A 26354-nucleotide genomic window follows, 5' to 3' on the forward strand; every position below is an offset into this window, starting at 1 on the left:
AGTTATGACATAATTATAGAAAGATGAGCAGGAGTGAGGGGTGGGTGGCAGAAACAGTCCCATGTTCTTTTCCTCCACAAGAGCCAAGGGAAGGGTGAGAGGTCCAAAGGAAGGCTCCAGAGCCACACCCTTGCAACCTGCCCATGCTCTGAGATGTGTGTGCTCTCATAAACAGGGATGCCATCCCACAGCTGCAAGGGCAAACCAAGCTCACTGTGGAAGAAGGTTCAGCCTCTGCTTGAATTTTTAAAAAGGAGGAAGTAAGTCAGGCCGCACTGAGTGTGTAGGGTTAAGGGTTGTGAGGAAACAGAGGCAGGAGGACTGTTGCAAATTTGAAGAGCATGCTTTACAGAGCAAGTTCCAGGCTAGCCAGAGATAAATATAAAGATCCTGTCTCAAAAAACAAAAGGACAATAAATTTAAAAAGGAGGAACTATGGGAAGCTGAGTGAACTGTACCTAACGCCAAGCTTTTCATGATCTAGGAAAGTGGGTAGCAGCTGCTCCAGGGCACCAAGGCTACCTGCCACTCCTCAGACCAGGCTCCCAGGCTCTCGGGAAGCAAAGCCTCAGCTCCCCCAGCGTGGGTTTGTTTTGTGGTTTGGCAGGAGGTGGAGTCAATTCTGGGTAATGTTCCGTAGTTTGAGTTACCCGCTAAGAACATGGCACACATGGGATGCTAGTCTAAAGAGCTTGTCTTTGCCTCCGGCCTCCTCTTTCTTCTCCAGTTTTGATGTCAAGACTGAGGTAGCCCAATCAGGTGATGCCCCTGCCTCCTGCTCCCTCATGATGGGATAATCGGTGTATGCCACGTTACCTGGCTGAGCAGCTTACCTTTCTCCTCCACTACTCCCCTTCAAGGGTTTTTCTGTGTAGCCCTGGCTATCCTGGAACTTGCTCTGTAGACCAGGCTGGCCTCAAACGCAGAGATCCACCTGCCTCTGCCTCCTGAGTGCTGGGATTAAATAAAGGAATATGTCACCACGCCACCTGCAGCTTACTTCTTATTTATTTATCTTATCTTATTTATTTTTCTTATGTGCATTGGTGTGAGGATGTTAGGTCCCTTAGAAGTTACGGACAATTGCAAGCTGCTATGTTGGTGCTGGGAATTGAACCTGGGTCTTTTGGAAGAGCAGACAGTGCTTTTAGCCACTGAGCCAACTCTCCAGTCCTGCAGCTTACTTCTTCTTCTTCTTCTTTTTTTTTTCCTTTTCTTTTTTTTCCGGAGCTGGGGACTGAACCCAGGGCCTTGTGCTTGCTAGGCAAGCACTCTACCACTGAGCTAAATCCCCAACCCCCTGCAGCTTACTTCTTAAAGTGACTTTATGTGGTTATTAATGTTAAATGTTTTAAAAATAGTCCCGACTACTATGCTCTAGTCTTGCTTCAAGAATGTGTTTACTCATTACCTTAACAGGTGTAGCAAGGGAAGTGACTGTATTCTCAGAAATGTGTCTGACAGTTTTGCTCTGGCTGTCCTGGAACTCACTATGTAGACTAGGCTAGCCTTGAACTCACAGATATTTGCCGCCTTCTACGTCCTGAGTGCCAGGATCAAAAGCATGTGCCACCACATCTGAACTCTTGCAAAAACCAAAACCAAAACCAAAACGTATTTATTATAAAAATTCAAATTATGAGGACAAAAATATTACTACATGCCACTTAGAAAAGAGATTAGTGGTTTTCTTTCTAGGAGAAAGACACTTGCAAACATATATGGCTCTCTTACATTGCAATGTCTTAGTTAAAACTTGTTCTCTGAGGAATTCTGTTTTGTTTTGCATGGCACACTTGTTCACCTGGTTTTCTCATTTCCCTTCCTCCCTGTCTGTTTTGCTTCTGTCTCTGGAACATAGTAGGCCCTCATTCTTGTTTCCTCAGGTTTTTTTCACTGCACAGGCCCTCACGTGCTTGTTCTCATCAGTCTCTTCAGGCCTCTTTCTCACACATCTCATTAAGAGTAAGGCATGGCTCTTAATGTTAGCAACTCAAGATGCAGAGGCCACAAGTTCAAGGCTAGCCTGGTCTACTTAAGGAGCACTAGTCAATTTATGCAACACAATAAGAACAGCTCTTGTGTGGGACATGTGGAGTGGCTAAGGGCTTCCTGTGAACTCCATCTGGTTGGGCAGCTGTTGGTAAACAATCAACCTCTGGGCCCATTAGACTTCCTGGCCAGACCTCCCTGGAGAAAGTCCCTGCCAATCTTTTGTCTGTGGTCTTGGCCACTGGTGATCCAGCAACAATGCAGGGGTATGCAGCATTTAGAGCCTCTTCTTGGTTACAGGGACCAGGTTTTTATGGCCCCAGATGCCTTCTATTGTCCCAGAACCTCTACTCAGTCTCATATTGGGCCTGAGGAGAAAGTCACTGGTTTGCCTCATACGCTGAGCTGGGGAGATGGTCTGTGGCTAACAGTCTCACTGCTTCTCAAACAGACTCTGAGGGCTGTGGGGCTGTGCACTCTCAAAATGCAAGCAAGGGCTTGGTTTAGCACCAGAAAACAGAAGCAAAAACAAACGTCTGAAACAGTTCTCTAGGCCCAGTCTTTACTGCCAGCTTCAGGCATCCATCAGGGCTATGGGGTACAGAGCTTTGGGGTGTTTTTCTCCAGCCAGGCTCTGCCCTTGCTAGCCTTACTGCTGATGGAGGGCCTTCACCCCCCCCACACGCTGTTCCTCACCAATCACTGTTCGTCTGTCTTATCACATCCAAAATCTGGGGGCGGCTGTTGTGAATGAGGGCTCCTGGGAAGATGCTGTCTACAGAGAAGTGCAGGACTGTGGAAAGACTGGAATGTTGCAGGCCCATTGGCTAATGGCCGTGTCTTGGGCTAGTTCTAGCCACCCCCATCCCCCACCACAGCAGCCATTCTCTGCCCACCTCTATATGAATTGACATCTCGCAGCTGATAACTAGAAAGCTTCTAGAATCTATTAGCTTAACAGACCACTAGTTTCTCACAGTCCTAAAGCAAAGAACATCAGGAAACAACACCCTGGGCCTTTAGAAGCTTCCTCTGTCTCTTGGAACTGCCTCTCTGATGTGCCATTGACGCAAGTTAAACATGCCTTGATTTATGACTTTCTTTGTTCTGTCCAACTAGAAAACTTCATGAAATTGTGTCCACACAGGCATATAGAATTTGAGATAACCTAAATCTGTGTTCCTGGGTCATAGTCACTCAAAATGGCTCTAGAGTCAGCTCTAGCTTCTTGCTGTTAAGATGCAGCTATGACTTTTGTGTTGGCGCTGTCCTCCTGGGGGGCAGGGGTGAGATTTGCCTTCTGTATTGTCAGTAGTGCTTGAGTTGAGTGGGATCTAACCCTGCAATCTGCTCATCTCCTGTGAGCTGGCTCAATGTGAGCATTTCCAAAGCTGCCTCCTTTGAAGGAAAGAGTTGACGATGCCTCTGTTTCTCACTGTGGCCTGACCCCACACGGGTACAGCTGCCACCTCAGAGGCAGAGACTGAAACCCTGAGACACCATGTACTGCAGCCAAGGTTCTTTGCTTAGGCTGCTGTGGTTGAGTGGAATTTGATTCTGGGTCTGCTGTGTTGGCAAAGAGAAATCATTTCTTCACGTGTGGGTGACAAGTGACACTCCACAAACATCTCTCAAAGGCTCCATCAGAGCTAAAGTCTGGGCTTGTTTTCATGACTGCTTTAAAGCTCTGTACAGCTGAGCCACAAAGATCCCTGAGCCCCCAGTAGGGCACTGGGATGGCACTGGGTACTGTAGGTCATGAGGGAATTGGATTCGAATTGTGTATAAATTACTTAGCTATGACGCAGGAAATGTCCACGTCACAAGCTAGACATAGATGATGGTCAAAAGAACAAGAGCCGCTCTCGGCTGCTGAGAACAGAGCCAGCGTCAGGAAGGATACATATTCAAGTTATAGCTTGGGCAAATGAAGGAAACTGCATTCACATGACAGCAGAGTGCCAGAGCACATGGACTTGTTTTGGTAAAGGTAATGCTAAACTTCAGGAAAGGGCTGGGGGCACAGCTCAGAGGTAGAACATGTATCCATGGAAAGCCTGAAATGCCATCCCTGGTACAACAAAAAACAAAACAAAACAAACAAACAAAAAACAAATAACCCCCCCCCCAAAAAAAAAGTTGAAGAAAAAAAAAAAACAAAACCACAGAAAACCTGTGTCAAAACAATGGAGCCCATAGAAACCCTTCCGAGGTGGTGTTACTTTGATGACAATGACCTTGTGTGACTCTCCGAGTATGTTCTTCACCTATCTGGAGACATTTTCTAAGCCATGGTCCTTGCTTTCATCATTTAACACATCGTTCAGAGCACTTCAATAAGCAGTGCGGGTGGCAAAGAGGAACCTCGCAGGACTGGATGACACACCAATTAACCAAGCATGTCGAGCCAGCCTGCTCCGCGCCTCAGACTCAGGAGACAGGGGGGAAGCTGCAAACAAAGGCAGAAAGAGCGGGGGACAGTGTGAAAAGAGCAAGTGTGTGCTGGAGACGGACTTGCAGTCTGACTCCTGCGGAGAAGTCTATCGGGAGACTACTCACTGCCAACCTCAGTAAGGTTTCTGAGAGCCCTCCCCATAGAGCTCCTAAGCAGAGCCCTGTGGGTTGTGCCTTTCCAAAGGAAGTTTTTGTGTGTTTTGCTGACTTCATTTTAACATTTTTAAATGGTTTATTTATTCGAGACAGATTTATACTATGTACTCTGGCTAGTCTGGAGCTCCATTATAGAGACGAGACCAGACCTGTCTGCTTCTGCCTCCTCGGTGTTGAGATTAAAGCTGTGTTCCACTACGCTTAGTCCTTAACACCCGGCCTGCCCGACACCTAGTGTATGCGTGCATGAGTGTGCGTGCACGGAAATGCAGGTGGAGTGTGGGAGGGAGCACATGTGGCTACCTTGAGTATATCGGAGGTCAGAGGGCAATTTTGTGATCCCTGCACCTTTAAGTAGGTTCCAGGGCTTAATCTCAGGCCCTCCGGCTAGCAGAGCAAGACTTTTACCCCAGGCCATCCCAGCAGACCATTGTTTGGTCTTAGAGATGAGGTCGTGCTGTGTATCTCAGGCTGGCCTCAAACTCAAAATCACCCTGCCTCCATCCACCTCTGCAATACTGGGATTATAGATGGGTTTCACCACAGCAGGCCCCTGTTCCTTTAAAACTCTCATGCCTCATGCTGGGCACACAGGGTTAGAGGACAGAGTGCACTGGTGTTTTCTCCTCTGAAAGACCATCTTTGGAACATGTGGCTGTTTATCTCCCATTTATAGACTTATGCTGTGACTCAAAAGACATAATATGAAGAACAATTAACTAGTGAAAAATCACGTGAGCAGACTCTCCTCAGCCACTCTCTGTAAGACTAGGTAAGGACTACATTGTTTATGAAATTAAGAAGATGCCTCAATGTGGCTTTGGCACCCCAACCCTAAAGATTACGAAAAATCCTTCAGACTCAGTGAAAACAAAGCCTGTGTTTTGGCAGGTCAAGCCAATTTCATCCTCAAGTTTAGTCCTGAAAAGCAGCACCAGGGGGTCACTGAGCCCAGAAGCCTTATGAAAGTGGCCAACAAGTCTGGTGGGGTGGGAGGAGCCTTCCAGCTGCCTGAGCTCAGGGTCCTCAGTCTTGCTGGTCTCACATCTGTCTTCTGGTACTCTCAGCATTTCCATACTGATCCTTGGTGCATCTTAAAGGAAAACCTCATGCCCTCATGACTTTTCTTCCCCACTACACAGTGAGCGCACACTGACTCCCAAAAGGGGTGCCACAAACACTTTAGAGATCTGTGTGGAAAGCCATAAGCACACAGCAGAGAAAGGGGCTGAACCCCACACCACAAGCACTACCTCAGCTTAGGCTGAGTGGTCTCATTTCAATCTTTGTGCTACTTTGCTGAGTCAGATATTTCATACAGCTGACAACATCTGGAGGAGACCCGCTTTATCCCAGGAGCAGAGGGCTGCTGGCCTGTGAGGAGATGGGGGCAGATAAAGATAGTCTGATATTAAAGGTTCTTTGCTTAAGGCACAAATGTGGCTGTCTGCAATTCTTTTTATCCACACACTTTAGTGGCATGTAGCATCATCTTTATGAAAGAGTTCAGTGAGAGGTCTTGCCAGGACTCCCCATGGGGGACCATGACAGCACATTAGCAGGGAAGGGGCTACCAAGGATGAACTGTGGAAAGGAGGGTTTAAAGAATGGGAGGTGGGGTACTGGGGACCCCGGCAGACACAGAAAACTCCCTGCTTGGTTTCCTATTCTGGTGCCCATTTTTTTCTTCACCACAGATCCTCTTTGGCAATGAACACTGAGACTACTCGGTGTTTTAAGTCAGCTTAAAACACTGAGGAAGGTGTGCCCCATGCCAGGAGCCTTGTGAGCCTTACCCTACTGCACCGCCATCTGATTCCTCCTTAAGGGTTTACAGTAGTCTACTTCAGAGTGGGTGGAATGGCTGCAGAAGGAATCACCATTTAGTCCCTCCTCCTCCTGGTGGCAGGCTCACTTGGAGACCAGTTCCACTCAAATGTCAACCCTCTGTGAGCCCCCTGCTCCCATGTGTCCTTCATCTAGCCCTTCACTGAGGCCTATCACTTCAGGGTTCTAGTGTCTTCCTCTCCCAGAGGCAGGATCTTCCTAGTTGTGCAGTCAGTGCTCTGCAGAGCCTATCCATGGCATTTAAACCAGGAAAACTGATGAATGAATGAATGAGTGAATGAATGAATGAAGGCTCCTTTCTTTGGAGTGCATGCCGAGAGTTGTTTTAACAATGAGAGCAGAGGCAAAGCTCCTTCAAAGTACTGACTGTGGCTCAGGGTGTAATTTGTCCCTGAGACTTTAAGATGCCACAACAACACACACTTCTGGCTACTGTGTGCGTGTGTGTGCATGAAGTGGTATGTGTGCATGTTCATGTATGTGTAGAGGCGGAAGTCAGCCTTGGGTAACATCCTTTAAGAGAGTTTTAACAAAGGATTTTCCACCCAGAGCTTGAGTCTCATGATGGGCAGCTCGGTGGCCAGTGCACCCCAGGGTTACTTGACTCTGCTTCCTCAGCACTGGGATTACCAGCGTGCGTTGCCAGCTACAACTCTGTGTGCGTGCTGGGGACTAAACACAGGTCCATGTGCCTATGTGCTTTACTGACTGAGCTATCTCCCCAGCCCTGACATTTATTTTTTAAATGTAGCTCAGACTAGCCTTGACTTCATGATCCTCCTGTCTCTGTCTTAAAGGCTAGGATTGCAGGTGTGTCTGTAGTGGTTTTGGACAGTACTTATCACACTTATACCAACTTTATCTTGGTAAAAATAAAGAACCTCAGCCTTTGAGTTCTTTTTTTGACCTAAGTTCCTAGGCCCTTTGGATAGTATTTTCCTTACACTGACCCTAAGAACAAAGGAGCTTGGGGTTTTCCTGCAATCTTCACTCATGAAACACCACAATGTCTCATCTACAGACTCAAAACCCCCATCTCCCTTTATCATGAATTTCTTTAAATAAACTTGGTATAAAATGTGAGCCAGGGGCTGGACTCTGTTCTCTAGTGACTTTTCCTCCACTACTTTAAGTTGGTCACATGTCACTTGCTTGCCTGATGGGCCAGAACCCTGCAAGGTCAGTGACAGCCACCCCACATTCTCAGATGGCCCTCAGTTAAGCGTCCTGTCCCTCTTGACCACCATAAACAGACATCACCTCACAGCCTGCCTCACAGCTCACATCTTCTCACTCTCTTATGAACAGAAAGCATGGAGGAGCCTAGCCCTTCCACGCCCACATCCAGCTACAGGCTTCTCCTGCTCTGTACTGCATCCTGTGCTTCTCGACACCCACTCATCCTACATGCAAACTCGACTTTTCTCATACATTTCTCTATGCCCGATTCTCCTCAGGATTGCAAATGCAGAGTCATCAGTGTCCCAGGGACTATGGACTAGTTTGCCTCCAGGACACATGAATGTACTGGCAAGCTCCCTCCCTAAGATTATCAGCTCTTCATTAGGCTTCACACTGCTGGTGCCTAGAAAGTTATAATAGATATGTGTTTTGATATATTACATTTATTGGGCTTCTACCAATCTTTCTACCTACTTCAACTGGTCCTCTTGTTTCCACGCCTTGCTTTACAGACATGCTCCATAGAGCACTGTGATCCGCTAAAAACTGATCAAGTCAGATCACTTGCTTCCAGGGTAATGTCTGAAGCCTTGAGCCTGGCCATTGTGGCCTCACCCCTGGCTATCTCTCTGATTTAATTTTTTCCAGCCTTTTCCTTGATAGCTCCACTCCAATCAGATACAGTATGGAGAAGGAGGACCAGTCAGTCGGTACAACTCACTGCTGTCTTGAGACTTGCCGGTCATGCTTCCTTAATAGCACCTTTCTTTTTAAAGGATAGCATCATGCAGCCCAGGCTGGCTTCCCACTCACTATGCATCTGGAGATGATCCTGGACTTCTGATCCTCCTGTCTCCTTCTCTCTGCATGCTGGGATCACAGTTGTCTGCCATACTGGCAAGTAAACCAGGCCTTCATGCATGCTGTGCAATTATTGTATTATCAGAGCTGCGTGCCCCACCCTCTTAACAATGCTTCCATGCTTCCAGGGGGTGAGGGTGCATCTCTGTCTCAGGCACACAGCTCTCCTGCAGCTGCTGGCAGTACAGGAATAATGGCAGCAGAGCTGTAGAATGTCGGTCTGTGGCAGGGCTCAGACCTCACTATTGCATAGAGAAGAAACATCAGGTGCTGAACCCAATGGGGACTGTAGACTGCCCAGGTCACCTAGGAACAAGTGCCAATGCTAGCACTACAACCTGGGTCTTCTGTTCCCAGCATTGGGTTCTGCACCAGGGGACCCCTCAACTGTTCTGCACTGTACCGATCATTTATACACATAACCAATGGGAATGACTTAAAACACCAAAGGGGAATTCCATACTAGCAAAGCTGCAGTCCCACGGGTCAGAGTTAGTTCATCCTGAAACAGGCTAATGATAGAACGTGCCCTTTGGATCCTGCCGAATGCTGGGTCCTCAGCTCCACCCTCACACTGCGGTCTCTCAGCTGCTGTGCACACAGTACCGCTCCTCTTAGATTACCTTTCAGGGAAAGGCAGAAGAATATGGCTTAATAAACATTGAGCATTTGATTTTGGCACCATTCCTGCTGTGCAGGTGAGCCTGATCTGAAGATATTTCCTTCCAAATACAATGGCATTCATGCGTTACAAAGATCATAGAAAATGTATTTGACTAAACAAAAGTGATAGGATTGTGATGGAAACTTGATCTGTGGTGTTATTTAAACATGTTCCTATATTTTTTTTTTAAAAAAGGTTTCTTTGATAGGAACTCATGGAATTGAGAAGCTGCTCTTCAAGCCTCAGTGAGCGTTCAGGTTGTCTAGAAGTGCAATTCCTGTGAGCAAGGTGTCTTTCTAATGCAAGCTGTATGTCTATTTCTTAGCATGGAGTTCTAATGGGACTGCAACTGGCTCACTCAGGAAAAAAAATCCATTCTAAATACAGCAATAAAGAATAAAGATATACGAGCATACTACATACACATGCCACCACCTTACCCACATGCACACATCATTTGTTAGAATGAAGTAGGTTTTTCTTTCTTTAAAAAAGAGACATATAGTACATATACAACATCTATATCCATATGACTGACTATAGCCAATCTTATAAAACAATCCCCTATGGACATCACACATGCACAGGCCATCAGCCTGTTCTGTTATGGAATCCTCTTTCAGAGAACAGGGCTCCAGACCACACAGAAGGTCCACCCAGTGAACAGTTTCTACGGGCACATTTTCAGGGGCTTGGTTTGAACTGGCCTTGAGAGGGGCTGGCAAATCTGTGTTCTAACAAGCACTTCAGGTATGTCTTACACAGATGATGTATGAGAAACAGTGTTCTAGAATAATGCAGACTCAGTCCAAAAGCCACATGGGATATCAACATGGAGTCTGCAGTCAGAGGATGTCCAGTGCATGGACACTGGAGGTCTACACTGCTCTTTCAGAGGCTCTGGTCTTCCCAATGGGGTATGTTAGTAAGGGCGGATCCACAATCACAACAGCAACATACCTCCATGAAAGAGATCCCTAAGCTCCACACGTCGGAATGGATCCCATACTGCTCTCCTGAAATCCTTTCGGGCTGTAAGAGAGGAGGAGGGAGCTTGTGAGCTGCTGAAAGTTACCCCAGGTGTGCGCACTGAATGTGAGCTCAGCTAACAGGGGAGTCACCAACATTCGCATGGCATTCACACAGCAAAAGAAAATTTACACACACACACACACACACACACACGAAATAACAGAGTCCTGCACACAGTCCCTATGAAGACTACTGCTGCCAATGTTGTAAATGAAGGCTCCAGGTAGTAAGTTAATGCAGGCAGAAACTAAGATAGCAAATGAGCTAAGACTTGATACTACACCCATCTCCCTTCAATCCAATGATTTTAATTGGGGATAGATAAATTATGTAAAATTATATACAACTTAATTAAATTTAGGCAGAAGGGTCTTGAAAACTATGGCTAAGTTTTATTTTTAGCTTTTCTGTGGAAATTTGACTTTACAGGAGGGTAAAGTGTTTGGGCTGATCAAGAATCAGTCATACTTCACTTCCCTAGAGTCACCACCTGTTGCTATGTCATCCCATACAGCTGTGTTTCTTGTCACAGGAATCAAAGTGTCACATATGACTCTGGACCCTCCCTTTGGGTCATGTAGCAGGTGCCTGGTCCAGGTGCACACCTGCTCACCAGAACTAGTTGTAGACTGGGTCCCTCCTATAAGTCCTTCAGGCTACTTACAGAAATGTTTGTGATGTACAGAAGCACAACTGACTGGACAAAATGGAAGTCCCACAATAGAGCAACAGTGGCTCAAGGCTCCAGCGCTAATTAGGGCAGGGCTGAGATCCTGACCCACACCTCATTAGACAATCCTAGTCAGTTTGACAGGAGGGAGAGGTAGTCATGTGGAACTGCCAGCCAGTTATGGGAATAAAAGCACGACTGCCACTGTTGCCGCCAACAAGAACAACAAAACACACACACACACACACACACACACACACACACACACACACACACACACACACTTGTGCATACACATGTACATGTCTGTAATCATCCCCACAGGAAGGCCTTCATATACCCTGTGCCACTACTAGTACACAACAGAATGTGTCCATTACACACGATTCTAAGCATGAACTTTTCATTCATTATATTCATATACTAATGACCCAGTAGGTACCAGTGCTTGCATCCAAGCCTGATGAGTGGAGCTTAGATCCCAGAACCCACATGGTTCTGTGGCATGTTCACATGTGCTGTGGCATGGGTGCATATTTGTGTGACTGCTCTTTCTCCTGGATGGCAGTTCTCAGGCTGTGCTATTCCTCTAGAATACAGAGAAAACAAACATACCAACACAAGTGGAACTCTCAGACAAATGTCTGGCTGGGCTGGATGAAGAGACTACAAACATTTGCCTCAACTGCCCACTATGCTACCAAAATAAGTGCAAACTGAGGACTGAAAACAAAAGTCAGAAAGCTGAATTAAAAGAGGGAAACTGAAGAGTGAAAACACTTGAGATGTCAGTGGCAATGGAAGGAGATCTCCTTAACAAGTTCGGTGGCCTCTAGAAGGAAAGAGTATTCTTGGTGCACACAGCAAAACAAGATCACTGGTGGAGGACAAGCAAACATATGCAGCAAGCCCTGGGGCCCACTCTCCAACACACAAGGTAGACGCAGGCTTTGTGATGGACACAGGCATGAGAGGAGCCTCAGAACCTTCTGAGTGTTTGGAGTCAGGACATGACGGCCTGAGGCTGCTTTCCCCAAAGCTGGGCTTACATGTGCAGCGGCGGTGCCGCCTGGCCTTTCCCCCTCAACTACAATGTAGAGGAAAACAGTTACCGCCAGGTACTGTACAGCTGACAGAAGAGCTGAGGTCAAGAGGCTGGCTGGGGTTGCCTCCTCACCTGACAGCTGTCTACGGTATAGGAAGCTTTGAGAAGGAAAACACAGCTCTTGTCTAAGGCATCCGTGTGTGCCTAAGTGAAGAGCACACAGAACCAAGTTAAAAAAAAAAAACAAAAAAAAACCCTGGACTGAACATACCTAAAAAGCTGAATCCACAATCTTCAAGGCAGCATCTTCAAACTGGCACACTCCACTCCCTCCAGCTACTGCCTGTGACTGGGCTTTTAGCCAGGACCCATATTTAGTTAATGAATTCCAGGACTGCCTATTTACAACACAACATTCCTGGGTGTAACAGTCAGGAGCAGGAAGACAGCAAGGCACGTCTTTTATCTCTTCTGAAAAGGGAGTTGCTATTCCATAGGGCTACCCAGAAAATTACCAAAGCAGGTGAACATGAATCAGGCTAGCATGCTCTCCACATGTGACTGCAGGGATCAGAGTTCCCATTTAGGTGGGCAAGGCCAGATCCCCATATAGTACAACGGTCAAGCAGGGTCAGGTGGCCATACTGCAGACTGAACTTCCTGCTCACTAATCCTGCCTCTGCTGTGTCCAATATGCTCCAGGTATGTTGGGGCCTTTAAAAAAATGAAATTTTATTCTCTGTGTATGTGCGTACACACCTGAGTTTATGAGTTTATGTGTAGAAGATGGGTTGGAACTGGAGTTACAGGTGGTTGTGAGCTGATGTGAGAAATGCAAACCAAACCTAGAGGCTCTGCAGGAGCAGCAGGTACTTATAAGGACCGAGCTATCTCCCTGGAGTGTCTGGGGACTGTACACATCCACTGTTCTCTTTAAAGTGTGTGATCCTAAGTCTGTGAGCATCTGCTGTACGCTCCACAGTTCCCTCTGGAGCCTCTTCATGCTGCCTTGTCTGGCTGGTTTTCTTTGACTGCCTGGAAGGCTTGTTGCTCTTCCCTTTAAAATTTGGAGGCATTTTCTGTGACCTAAGGTGGACATGCTACTTCAGACCATGCTCTCTGCACAGTGCCTGGTCAGCTCACGTAGAGCAAGGCAAAGCTGCACACGCCAGCCCTGTTCATGGCCGATTCCGTTCCTCCGCCCTCTTGCTTCTCTGCTCAGTTTGGAGGTTCCTTCTGGTTCCAAGATGGGGAGCAAGCAGCCTCACGGTGAGTGTGCCCTCTGTCAGGAGAGCTGGTTGGGCTTTCAGCACGGAAGGGGAGGGGAGCCTGACACCACCTTCAGCTCTTGCATGTGCTCTCTTCAGCCTCACGATTTCACTTTAAACCTGTTTTAGCTCCCTATTCCCTCTTGAGTGTGTTAGTGCTTTCTGGATGGTTTGAAGACATAGTTTGGTTACATAAAGCCAAAGAGCCCAGCCCATCTTCTAAGAGGCCAGTAGCACAGACAGCAGGTAGGGTCGATGCCACACTAGAGTAATGTGGGGCTGACCCTATGCTCTGGCACAGGGGGCCTTTGGGAAGAACTTGGCCAAGCCTACTAAATTAAGCTCTGCTCTGCCTCTCAAACACTTGTTTTTTTCTTGGCATCTTAGGCTTTCTGCAGCTTCAACTACAACGTTGATGACTAGAATTCATTCACCCAAGAAACAAAGCAATTTCAGCTTTGCCAACCTGAGCTAACATTTCATAATTTTAATCCTCACACTTTCAATTAACATAAGGACGCATCACACTCATCCATAAACAAAAAGGAAAAGTAATTTCCTTAATGTACACTTGGGAAAGACAACTGTAATCTGGATTTGTAGCTCAGATGTGATGCAATTTAATTATCAGAGCAATTTAAAGCTACCGAGAACATGATGGGCAGTTGAGAAGTTGCTTCATGGATAGCTTTTTCCTTTGCGAGTCACTGTTTTCAAATTCTTCCAGAGCTGACACTCAGCAGGGCTTTGTTACCTATAGGACTCACTGGTCTGTCTCATCCACCCTGGGAGAGCCACAGAGGAGACTACATTTTAAAAAGCACACACAATAACTTTCGTAGCTGATCCACTTTATCTACACTTAGAGACAAAAATATTAATTTCCTTAAAAAACAATAAAACGTAAACCATTTTGAAAGAAAGTGAAATGCTTTGTCTTGTTCTGAGAATAACAAGCTGTAGACCCAGGTCCTGCCTATGTCAAAGATCTTTTAATAATAATAACAACATATGCACAAAAAATACTGAGAATAAGACCCATAGTTCTGGACTGGCAAGATGGTTCTGCAGGTAAATACTAGCCTCCAAGCCTGACCCTTGAGATAAATTCTCAGGACCCACATGGAGATATTTATATCTGCATGGTCCCCTCCAATAAACAAATACAGCTGGATTGGGGATTTAGCTCAGTGGTAGAGCGCTTGCCTAGGAAGCACAAGGCCCTGGGTTCGGTCCCCAGCTCCGGAAAAAAAAAACAAAAACAAAAACCAAAAAAACCCCAAATACATATATGGTACATTAAAAAAAATTCCATGGTTATATGCAGGTCAACAGAGACCCCTTAGTCTAAGATGAATTACTTACATAAATCTAGAGCTATCATGGTAAAAACCAATAAATCAAGACTAGCTGTGGGGTGTGTGTGTGTGTGTGTGTGTGTGTGTGTGTGTGTGTGTGTACATCTTTGTTCCCAGCACTCAGGAGGCTGAGGCAAGTGGATCTCTAAGTTTAGGCCAGCCTGGACTACAAAGTGAGTTTCAGGACAGTCAGGGCCACACAGAGAAACCCTGTCTCAAACAAAACAAAAAGAAGCAAAACAACAAATTAAAACACCAACATAAAACAAAACCAGACTTTACAGGGAAAGGAAGCAAGGGTAGGGGGTGGGTTCAAAATAAAAACCAAGACTAAAATACCCTCCCTTTCCCCCTCTATTTCCACCAACTCTTGAAAGGGACTGAGAAAACCAACAAACTAAAGATTTTCCACCAACTCTTGAAAGGGACTGAGAAAACCAACAAACTAAAGATTTTTATAGCCATAAATAATATCTCTTGTTTAAAAAGGTAAGAAAAAGAAATGAAACAGAAATCTTAGGATATCTGCAAGAACTTAGGAAAACAACCACAGAGCTATACATTGTGGAAAAATCCTAGCGGAGAGCCTTAACATGGAGAGAGCCACAGACAGCGTCTGGTCACATCAGTAATTCCACTTGGCGACAAGGCACGTTCATATCCCTAAACAAACAACCGATATTACTGACTGATGTCTTGGTCTACATTAGGGTTAATTAAATAAATAGAGTGGAAAAGTAGCCAATATGCTACCAGGTGCAATTTTTCTGTAGGATTAAACTTCACAACCCCATGATTTCACACTTGAACTGACGGTAAGTCACACAGTGGGATGAGTCAGCAGCTCGAGCACAAAGTCTGGCTTGTTCTCCAGACCCGAACATCGGAGAGTGACCAGATTGACTTTGTAATTTATGACCTACTCGTCTAAAGCTGTGGGATTAATTTAAGAATTATACATTCCCAAGTACATAAAGATAAAGATGTTGGTTTTAAATGTTATTCTTGCATAAGTTTACTTACTGCCATATAAGCATTTGTTCCAACATACGTCTTGGCTATAGAATTCACCAGCTATGAGACAAAACGGTCTGTTAGAACAATATAAAGATAATGTGGAAATAAAATGGGCAATTATTCCCCATTTAACCTACAATCAGCACTCCTATAAATCAACTAAAAATTATGTAAAAGGGAACAAATTCATCCACAAAGACATTAAAAATGATTAAATCTCTCTTTTCTTTTGGATGCGATTTCCAATTTAAACAAGCACAGCATTATGGTTTATAGCAGATAACCTTAAACAATTCACTTAAGCATGATGCTCAGCGCTTTAGTGCCCCAAACCCGCCTGATATAAAAAGTCAATTTGAAGTAGAATCTGAACACCCTCGTCTTTCAGTCGTGTAGCTAAGATGTGAATGGAGCCCCACGAGTCACCAGAATGAGATGAACTAAGGATGCTGGAGGGATAACAGACTTTGACAACTCATAATGCAAAGATGACCCTCGCTTTGGTCTTCGTGTTTGGCTGGGAGGAAAGGTGGCTGAGATTCAAATCAACATCACAGCACGGCATGGGTCACTATCTCTGGGGTTCTCAGGGGAGGCCCAAAATGGAAATTAATTAAAATTGGTGCAGCACATTGTAATGGCCACCACCATTGTTGCTCCCAATATTAATTTTTATTGTGGGCCAGTTGGGCTCCCCAGACACGGCTCCCTCGCTGTCCTCCCTTTTGTCTGGCCAGAGCGCTTTTGTAGCCAAGCTGCATAGCAATGAAGTTTGCTATTCGTAAGTAGTAATTACAATATCAGCAGTTTTTACTGTCATTAAACAATGAACAATCATATTCTGATGAAGGAAACTCGCTCAGAGATTACAAATGAGTAACGCCTGCCGGCCAGTGAGCAGACACAGTCACTGCTTGCTGGGAAGCTAGGTGATTTTCAATCCACAGGGCAGGTGGAACAGAGAAAAGACCTACCTGGGTGCTCACGCCGAAGTCACACAGCTTGACCTGTCCGCTTGTGTTTACAAGCATGTTGGAAGGCTTCACATCTAAAAGGGATCAGAAAAGCTCCAGTGACTGACTTCATATTGACATAGTTTGCTTTTAAAAAGCACACAAGCACACCAGGTAAGAAATAGCATCCTAGGTCACCCAAATTTGGATCACAGATTACAAGGCTTTTTATCTGAAAACAGGTGAAAATCTACTCAAATGCAAGTCCACTCAAACCTTGGCTTTCAACAACAGGAAATACACCCATCATCCCAGCCCCCTGCCCCTTTCTTGGAAAGAGCAGCTAGATTAAAATAAATGCAACCATTTACCAAGCATATGCATAAAAGAGGGTTAGTTTACATGGTATGTACAGCTAAGGTATGGCTCCCATCTAAGAAATAGTAAAACCAAAGGGAACTGGGAACACACGCACACACACACACACACACACACACACACACACACACACACACACATATCAGAAAAACCACCCAGATATCACTGGTAACAAGTCCTAATAGAAGGAAGCAGTGTGAAAATGACATATGACACGTTACCTGTGTTTTAGGTGACAAATGCTACTTCAAAATTGACCTAAAAGATGTGTGCACACATATGCATGCACATGTCAACTTTCCTTTCATTTCCCTCCCCATCCCCATTATCGTTCCTTCCCCTTTCCGATGTCATTGCTGTTACAGTTAACAAAAGAACTGACACAGCTTTGCCAAGGCAGCCAGTCAGTAACTAACACAGAGGGCACCTGTGAGCATCCTCAGGGACAATAACAAGCCTTTCCTGGAATTCAGGGAGGTCACAAAAACTATCCAAGCAAAGCAAGAACACACCACTTCTGCTGGAACAAATGGCACATGCTTTACCATTTCATCTTGAATAGTGACAGTGTAGCACAGGCAGCTAGCTGTATCCATTATCCTTGACTAACCTCAAAGTGACAGTCTCATAGCTTTGGCGAAATATCTAAAAAAATAATTCTGCAGATGAATTAATCTTCCTTAATCTTGTAGCCTGCACTAGGGTAGCCCATCAAATTATCTTGCTAAGAGTGTGTACTTAACTCAAACTTCAAGTCCTAACTCCATAACTGACAGCTAGTGGGCCCTTAGGATACTTAGGATGTGAGAGGCCGGGAAGAGGGGCTTTCCCACACACTGGCTTGCTTATTCAGCATTGTCTCACACTAGAAGGCAGGAACCTGAGTCTCTTCTGCTGTCTCATTCCCAGCCCCTGGAAGAGAGGCAGGCAGTGACCAGTGGATGCTGGCTAAAAGGAGGACCCATGCACGACTCAGCAGATGACCTCTGCTTGCATGTGCCTGTTTTGGTGATAGGTGGGTGAGTGTGGAAGTCATGTCTGTGGTTCGTCCTTCAGTGTGCTCTAACAAATACTGGGTGGGAAGGGACTCCTTGGGTTTAAATTCATCTTCACAGGCTGCCATGAGCCCTTGCCAAGCAGCACAGCCTCTGTTTTTTTCCTGATTCCCATATAATTCTTACAGCACCCATCATTTCTCTCTTTAAAGATAAGATTAAATATATTCCTTGACATACTCTCCCCCTCCGAGAGCAAAGCTGTAGGTCTCTGTACTCTGTTACTGATTGTTACTAAGAGTCTTGATGTAGCTCTGGCCGGACTCTCCCCTGTCCTTGTTTACTTTCTGTTGCTGTGATAAATACCATGACCAAAAGCACCTTGGGGAGGAAAGGTTTTATTTTATCTTACAACTTATAATCCATAATGGAAGGAAGTCAGGCAGGACCTCAAGCAGGAATTTGGAGGCAGAGACTGAAGCAGAAACCATGGAGAAGTGGTGTTTATTGGCTTTCTCACCATGGCACTCAGACTTCTGTTCCGTAACCCAAGACAACCTGCCCTAGGCTGGCAGCAGTGGGCTAGGCCCTGCCACACAAATCAATCAATCAACTGATCAATCAATCAATCAGTCAGTCAGTCAATCAAGAATGGTTGCCTGTGGGCAATCGGACGGAGGCACGGAGGTTTCCTCTCCCTAGATGACTCAAGGATGCATCAATAGACAAAAACAAACCCACCAGCCAACCAAACTGACAAGACACAACCAGCACACATGTGGTCCTCCCACTCAGCCTGGGAAGGGCCAGAAGCACAGGCAAGCATCACCACACCTGGGCCCTGTTGAGCTTTCAAGTGTGCCCCAGCCGTCTGTAGGATGCGGCATTGGCGATCCAGTCACCCTTTGTTGAACTGAAGCTCATCTCAGAGTCTACCTGCCTATATTTTGCAAATTGAATTCTTCCCCACCACCCAAGAAAGGGTTTCTCTTCATATCTCTGTCAGCCTAGAACTCACTCTGCAGATCAGGCTCAAACTCAGAGGGCTGGAATTAAAGGCCTGCCTGGCACCAACTGAATTCTCATTAAGGCCCTCAATTTAGAATATTTTTCATTTGGATCATCTACTGTTGTATATTTTGAACTTGAGACTAATCTGGCTGCCCTACGTGCTTGCCTCCTGGCTGCACTAACTTCTCAGTCCACCGTCATGATGTCCTTTGATTTTCTACAGCACTGACTGAAGTTCTTGCCTGGCACTGAGAGACAACACCACAGTTTACTAGGTATTTACTACACTGGTATCATCACAAGAAATACATTCACAGGGACGGGGTATGTGTCATCCAGGATCATGCTTACTGGGTGATGTTTTAAAAATAATACATTCCACTTACTACTATAAATGCCCCTCTTTCAAGCAACACCTTAAAGCACTGTGAACAGAGCAGACTCCTTTCACCAAGTCTGGGTTCAGGTGGAGACAGCTGCTCGGCAGTCTTTTCCACCATGCCCACACTTGCCGTGAGGCTTTGGACTTGGTTTGTAATATTTTAGCTTCTAGGTCTGCAGGGGGATAACAGTTCCTTTATCAGGATTGGAAAACTCTAAGGATTAGCTGAGACAGTGGATAAAACATTGCTTTTTAAACCATCGATGCTATAAATCAAAGTAGAAAATAATCTTCAAAGTGAGTAGAATCCATAAAGCCAACTTGATGCAGAGGCAACGTTCTAGCCAGATCAGCGCATGCACTCCTCCAGGGCTACTGAGCCAGTCGCACCAGTGTTACGCTGCTGTAGTCTGTGTTCAACACAACGGAGTGATTCTTTAACACCTGTGCTAGTGTTGCCCATTCTCTGCCCCAAACCGCTGAGGGCTTTCCCCCATCAACCAGAAACATGAGGCTGCCCCTCCTTAGCCCCCAGGGCTGGGTGTGAGCTGATGCCCCTTCTGCCTCCTGGCTCACCTGGCAGCACGCTGCTCCTGAATGGATCTTAAGACTAGAATTTTCTGCCCTCTCATTTATGCAGGGCTGGTCCCTACACTTCCCTTAAATTCTTGCCTAAATGTTACTGTGTAACATGTAACATGTAACATGCCTCACAAGCCTAAAGTTCCCTTCTCTTTCCCTTGGTTTAATTCTTCCTTTAAGGTTTAGCATTGTAACACCCTGTATCTCTACATGGAAAACCAGCACTTGCTGTTCTTCTGTTCTGGAAGGAGCGCTCCATGAGCTCACAAGTTGCACTCCATGTCTGGAATGATGTCTGGTGGACATATAAACATTTGTGAGGTGACAGTGAATGAATGATGCTCCTTGAATGGGCTGGCCGGCTCAGCCAGAAGAAGCATGCATTTGACTCAGAACATTCTGTAGAATGGGTACATTCCTAACTGATGATCTTCATTTTGAGACAAATCCGCAGTTATTTCAAAATGTTCGCACAAGAAATATTTATGGTTGTTTCACCAAATAAGAACATGGTAAGAAACATGAGCGAGATGCTATCTCTGGCCTGAGAGCACACCAACAGCAACCCAGGAGCTGCTGATATGCCCCAAAAAACTGCTCAGGAGGTGAGCTACAGCCTAAGCATTCTCTGAATTCCCTTTCTGAACAAACAGTAGGATTCTTATAAATACAGGGAGTCATGCAGCTAAGTCTGGCCGTGCTTCTACAACCAATGCTTTGGGTTCCATCTCAGAGAGACTAAATCAGAGACTAGTCACTAGAGACTCGAACCCAGACTCAAGCCAACAGCAGGAAAAAACCAAAAGAACACACGTTTCTTTGCTTCTGAAGAATCATCTGAAAAGTTAAGATTATACCAAGATTTTGTTGCTGTTACTGTTGCTGTCCCTTAATTACTTTTTAAACACAGGTTTCACTGTAGCCATTTTGCATGTTGTTTGAGAAGTCTGACATTGTATCCACCAGGTGACCACAGCCGAGAAGGGACATATTTCTACTACTCCTTAAGGTCAGCTGTGTTTCACTGCAGCCCACACCACCCTGTGTGTGTGTGTGTGTGTGTGTGTGTGTGTGTGAGAGAGAGAGAGAGAGAGAGAGAGAGAGAGAGAGAGAGAGAGAGAACGAGAGTGCATGTGTGAACACACTGGAACTTTCTGGAGTTGCTTCTACCCTTTTACTATGTAAGTCTTCAGGTTAGGCAGTAAATGCTTTTAACCAGAGCCATCTCACTGGATACTTATCTAAGTTTTATTTTAGTACATCACCATTGTTTTGACATTTCAATACAAGCCAACTCAAACCTTTCAATGCAGTGGTTTCAACCTCCCTGATGCTACGATCCTTTAATACAATTCTTCTAACCATAAAATCTTTTCTATGCTACTTCATAACTGTAACTTTTATTACTGTTATGAATAATAATGTAAATATCAGATATGCAGGATAGTCTTAGGTGACCCCATGAAAGGGTCGTTGGGCCCCCGTAGGGGTCATGACCCACATGATGTGAACCACTGCTTTAAAGACACAAGGGAGACTGATTATATTAGGGCTTCAGTTGTTAAACTGAACTAAATTTGAATCCAAATGACAGAATTTGAAGGAGGATATCTCTAAATGTGGGCTAAGGATAGCACCATTGACTTCAGTTCTCTATGCTGTATATGCTATCCCCCAGAGCTGAGTTAGCAAGAAGCCTAGCATACAGGCATCGGTCGCCCTCACTACATCCAGTTTTCACATCAAGCATGCACATTTTACATCTCTCAGGAAGGGCTCCAGACATGCGGAGGTAATTTTGTTTGTTTCCCAAAAGCCACAGACATCTGATTGGGTCTAAAGATTATTGTAGAGAAAACAATTGTAGCTGTGTTTATTTTAAGGTAATGCCAACTTATGGAAAATAAAAGTCATAGAGGGCTGGCTACTTTCCCTTCAAGTCACCCAGTCATATCCTGGTCTGCCTTCTGTAAGCAAAGCACAAAGAAGACGAGTCATTAACGTGACTGATTATAAAGAGGAGCCATCAGGGCAGATGTAAGTCATTTTGGTTTAATCAGGCCATTAATTATTAGGGTTTATCAATTAGTTTTATTGAAGGCAAGGGAGCTTAAATGAATGGTAGGGCATTGATTTTAACTGAGACATCTTCTCAAAGAAAATACAAATGAGGATGTAGAAGCCTGGAATTACGGGTTCGTTTCATACCTTTAAAGGGGGCTGTGCTTGTATTATTGCCATGTAAAAATCTTTAATGGAAAAGAGAACTAGCTCTAGCCCCTAAGCATGGGGAGACATTATTAGCTGTGTTCCCTGCTTTAAGGTCTGCTTCCCAAGAAGTCAGCAGCATGCTGGAAAGTGAGAGGATAACCAGTGCAAAGCAGCTCATGCTGGAGAGAGGGAGGACAGCCAGTGCAAAGCAGCTCGCTTTAATGCCCAGCACTCTAGATCGTTTGTATGGAAGGACTTAGAGGGGTCAGGGTGGATTCTGTTGGTCATGTCCTCTCAGGAGAAGCATGGGGATGCTAAGCAAAGCGGGTGATGATGCTATCTAAGATCTGCTCACCAGCCTCCCACACAGCCAAACAAGCCATTACCGCTCTGAGCAGAGCTAAGTGCTGTCTCACTGAGGTCTTGGACACTGGCAACTTCTTGAGAGCAGAAGTACCAGCTGTCAACCTGTCCTGCTGATATCTGATTGTATCCGGATATATTCTTAGGTTTGATCTTCCCATATTGACAAAAAATGGGAGTTCAGTGTCAAAAATGGGACTGGCGCAGAGCTAAGCGCCTAATGGGTAATGCATAGTTTGTGAATGAATGTTCCCAACACTTCAATGCACTGTACATACTTTGTCTGTACATACTTCAGAAGCTTTGTCTGAGGTACTGTGCCAGACCCAAGTGCTAAGTGATAGCAAACTTCATTATGCTAACTCTGCCAACTCCAGCTCACAGCAAGCTTCTTCGAGAATGGCAGATACTATTCCAATGGAGTCATAGAGGAGCCAACAATTATCTAGTCACGTCATGCGTCTGTCATCAAAATATTTCCTCAGTCCCTCAATGAGACTTTTTAATGATGACATCACGAATGTGATCTGCAGGAGTGATGGATAGCTGTCAGCACTCCTGACCAATAATATTAAATGCTTAGACAACTGAAAAAAAAATTACCTGGAACAGGAGGAATGGAAGAATTTACAAACCAGGTCTTGGGTCATGTTGAGGACAACCTAAGTCCCCCGCCTCTCCCCCGCTCCCTGGTCTACAGGGGTCTATAATGGAATAGAAACTAAATTAAACATATTCAAAATTAAACATAAGCTGTACAGTTAATAAATCAGGTAGTCCTACCTACTCAGAAACCTGAGGTAGGAAGATGGCTAGAGCCCAGGAGTTTAAATCCAGCTTGGATAATTGTGAGATCTTGTCTCAGCCTCCCCTCCCCCAATAAATGACCATAGAGTGTTTGGTTACAATGCTACCCTATCTTTAACAAAGCATGAAATTCTAGGTAGTAGCACTGACTGCACTCTGTACAGTGATGGCCAAGGGCCAAGTTCTTAAGCTCTGAGGCTGCCTGACAGAAGTGATTGCAGATGTTGAAAAACAGATACTAATTCCACTCCCTGGTGTCTGTTCAACAAAAGCAAAGGGACTTTAGAAAGACATGCACGTTCCCAGGGTGGCACATTGCCCAGGGTAGCCCATGCCTATAATTCTGGCACTTGGAAGGCTATAGCAGGAGGTCAGCCTCAAGTATGCAGCCAGTCCGGGCTACAAAACAAGCACTGTCCAGCTAGGTAGGTGAGAACCTACCTTAAAAATGAAAACCACAAACATAGACAAATAGGAAAGAAAGGGGGAAAGATGTGTATGAATAGCAGCAGCATTGTTCCTAACAGTCTCAAACCACACACCTACGGATGCCACTCCCTCTGCTAGGAAGTGAGGAGTTAGACGATGGTACACCCAGATGCTATATCCAATAGTATTCTGCAATAAAAGTGAATGGATGGCTGACAAATGTTACAGCATAAATCAACTAAAAGTGTTACAGGAACTAGAAAGAACAAGGCACAACAGTTTATGTCATATGATTCTATTTTTGCCCAGAAAAGGCAAATCTATATAGTCAAAAAATAAGACTAATGTTTCCTGGGGAGAATAGTTCAAGGGCTGGGAAGGGGCAGGGACTGACTGTGAATGGGTATGGAGACTTTCTTGGTAGAGTCATGCATATTAGAGGACTAAATTATGGCAATACTTGCATATACTATAAATCTATTTAGCTCATATTTGAATCACATCCTTAAAATTGGTGTCTTTCTTGGCGTATAACAACAATATATCAATAAAGTTATTTAAGGAAAGGAAATAGCCTCAAAACCGAAGTTATCATCAGCAGTGCTAATTCCCAGAAAATCAGTTGATAATTCATAGTTTTGCAGGTACTTTCTAGCTATTATGATCTTTCCATTTATAATAAAGTAGGAGATACCAGTTAACCACCCTAATTATATATAAATAGTCTACATAGACACGGGACACACACACACACACACACACACACACACACACACACACACACAGAGTCTGGGTACTCATGATGATTATTTATTATTTAAAAAGGAACTAATTTTAAAATGTCATTTTGTATATATGAGATTTCCTCAAATGACCAAAGCTTCTCCTAAAAAGGACGAAAGTAACTGTTTTAAACCTGAAAAGCTCAATCAGGCGAGCATGGCAGCCTTAGTAGCCTCCCCTAACTGCTCTGACTGATTTTCAGGATAGTCTGATTTTTTTTCCCTTCCACTGAATTGACCAAATTGACTGTGGAAATTGGTATCACGTTGACATGACTCATGTTGCTGCCCATAACTGCCTTACACAGAAATGAGATCTTTACACGGGCAGCATCAATTAGCTGATACAGAAGCTGCAGAAACAGCAGTAAGCTGGGCTTGCTAATCAAGGCTGAGCCCTTCAAAACCAGGGCTAGCTGCAGCTCCTCCCAGGGCCTGCCCTGCCAGCTCTGCCCAACACAGACAGCATCAGGGGTCAGGGTTTGGCCAGGGCCCTCTGGGCCTGCAGAGTAACTAGCGAGGTGACTTTCTGGTCAGAGCAGACTCTGTGAATGCTTTTGTCAGAAACAAAAGCCACACAGGCGGACTGCAACCTCTCTGTGAGAGCTGTTTGCCATAGGTGTTGGTGGCAGCATTTGCTGCTCCCTTTTGATCTCCCTGGTGTGTTCACAATACTGGCTTACTTGGTCTTTCTGGGGTGAGTCTCACTGGGTTACCTTTACAAGCAGATATGATGCCTTTTATTTTATTTATTTATCTGTGTACACGTGCACTATCCTGGGGTGCATGTGCCATGGAGGGTAAATTGCAGGCACAGGCTCTCTCCTCCTACCATGTGGCTTCCAGGGATGGAGCTTGGGCCATCAAGCATGGTGGCAAGGACTTTCCCCACAGAGCAATCTCATCCGCCTGCATGATGAGTTTTTAAGGAAATACCAGTCAGTTGTACAATGTGCCACACAGTTCTGTTGTGATACCATGTGGGAAGCAGAACTCAACTTTTCTTTGATGCCCCTCCTCCATAAAGCTCCACTCTCCATTCACTAGGATCCAGGGGACATATCAAGTAGGTCTCCCATCTTAGAACGTCCCCATCCCTGAGCCGGGGCTCTCCAGCAGTATCCCTTCATTAAGTTTAATTGTCTGATGAAAAGATAATATTCAATACATCTCTCTAGTCATTTCTTGGGGACTGTACTCTAATGAGTGAGAACAGCAGGTACAATTAAATACAGTCTGTGGCGACACTGCATTAGAGCCATCTGCACACAACAGGAATGCACACAGGAGAGGACCACACTGCAATATCAAAGCTCCTCTAAGCACTCCATCATAGAAAAAAAGGGTGGTCACCAAGCATTCTTGCAAAGGCCCTAAATAAAATTAAGCAGCACCATTAGCTACTGTAAATGACAGCCACTGCCTGGAGCCTCCTGATTCAGCTCGGAGGAGACACAATATGTGGCTTTCCTCTCCTTTGGAATCCAGAGGAGACCTTTGTAAGGTTAATATTAAGGACACATAGGCCTGGACCCCTCATTTCTCCTTTCCTTAAAATTGTATTTATTACTGTTTTTACGGTGCTAGGGCTTGAACCTGGGGCCTCACACGAGCAAGGCAAGTGCTCTACAACTGGGTTAGATTACCCATCCTCTTTCCCTAGTTATTTCAGAGTAAGTAAAATATCCTGCCTGCAGTCTAGACATGTCCTGTGTGGATGGGGGACACTAACCGTGGAACAATGGACTCCTGGGAGCCTGAGGGGACTGACATTCTCCCCTCACCCCGGAAATCGATGCCGAGGCTAAGATGCCATTAGATGAAGATCCAGAACTATCAATGATTCTTCTTAGCAGGAGAAAAGGATTGAGATATGGAAAGCAGGATAAATGAAGGAGAGTAGCATGTGCTGGT

The 26354-nt window shown here is 45.2% G+C and overlaps 1 protein-coding gene across 12 annotated transcripts in view; it reads right to left on the reverse strand.

Annotated features, from left to right (window-relative positions):
* The window catches only part of Map2k5 (mitogen activated protein kinase kinase 5), a 226783-nt gene that overhangs the window by 86993 nt on the left and 113436 nt on the right, over positions 1-26354 (reverse strand). For all 12 annotated transcript variants that reach the window (XM_087560729.1, XM_087560730.1, XM_087560728.1 and 9 more), the window contains 3 exons: positions 16522-16595; positions 15554-15604; positions 10118-10189 (listed from right to left, as the gene is read on the reverse strand). In XM_087560729.1, the coding sequence (XP_087416855.1) occupies positions 10118-10189; positions 15554-15604; positions 16522-16595 (197 nt within the window). The remainder of the gene's footprint in view (positions 1-10117; positions 10190-15553; positions 15605-16521; positions 16596-26354) is intronic.

The sequence above is a fragment of the Rattus norvegicus genome, chromosome 8 (assembly GCF_021556685.1).
Source record: "Rattus norvegicus strain SHRSP/BbbUtx chromosome 8, alternate assembly SHRSP_T2T, whole genome shotgun sequence".
Taxonomy (NCBI): domain Eukaryota; kingdom Metazoa; phylum Chordata; class Mammalia; order Rodentia; family Muridae; genus Rattus; species Rattus norvegicus.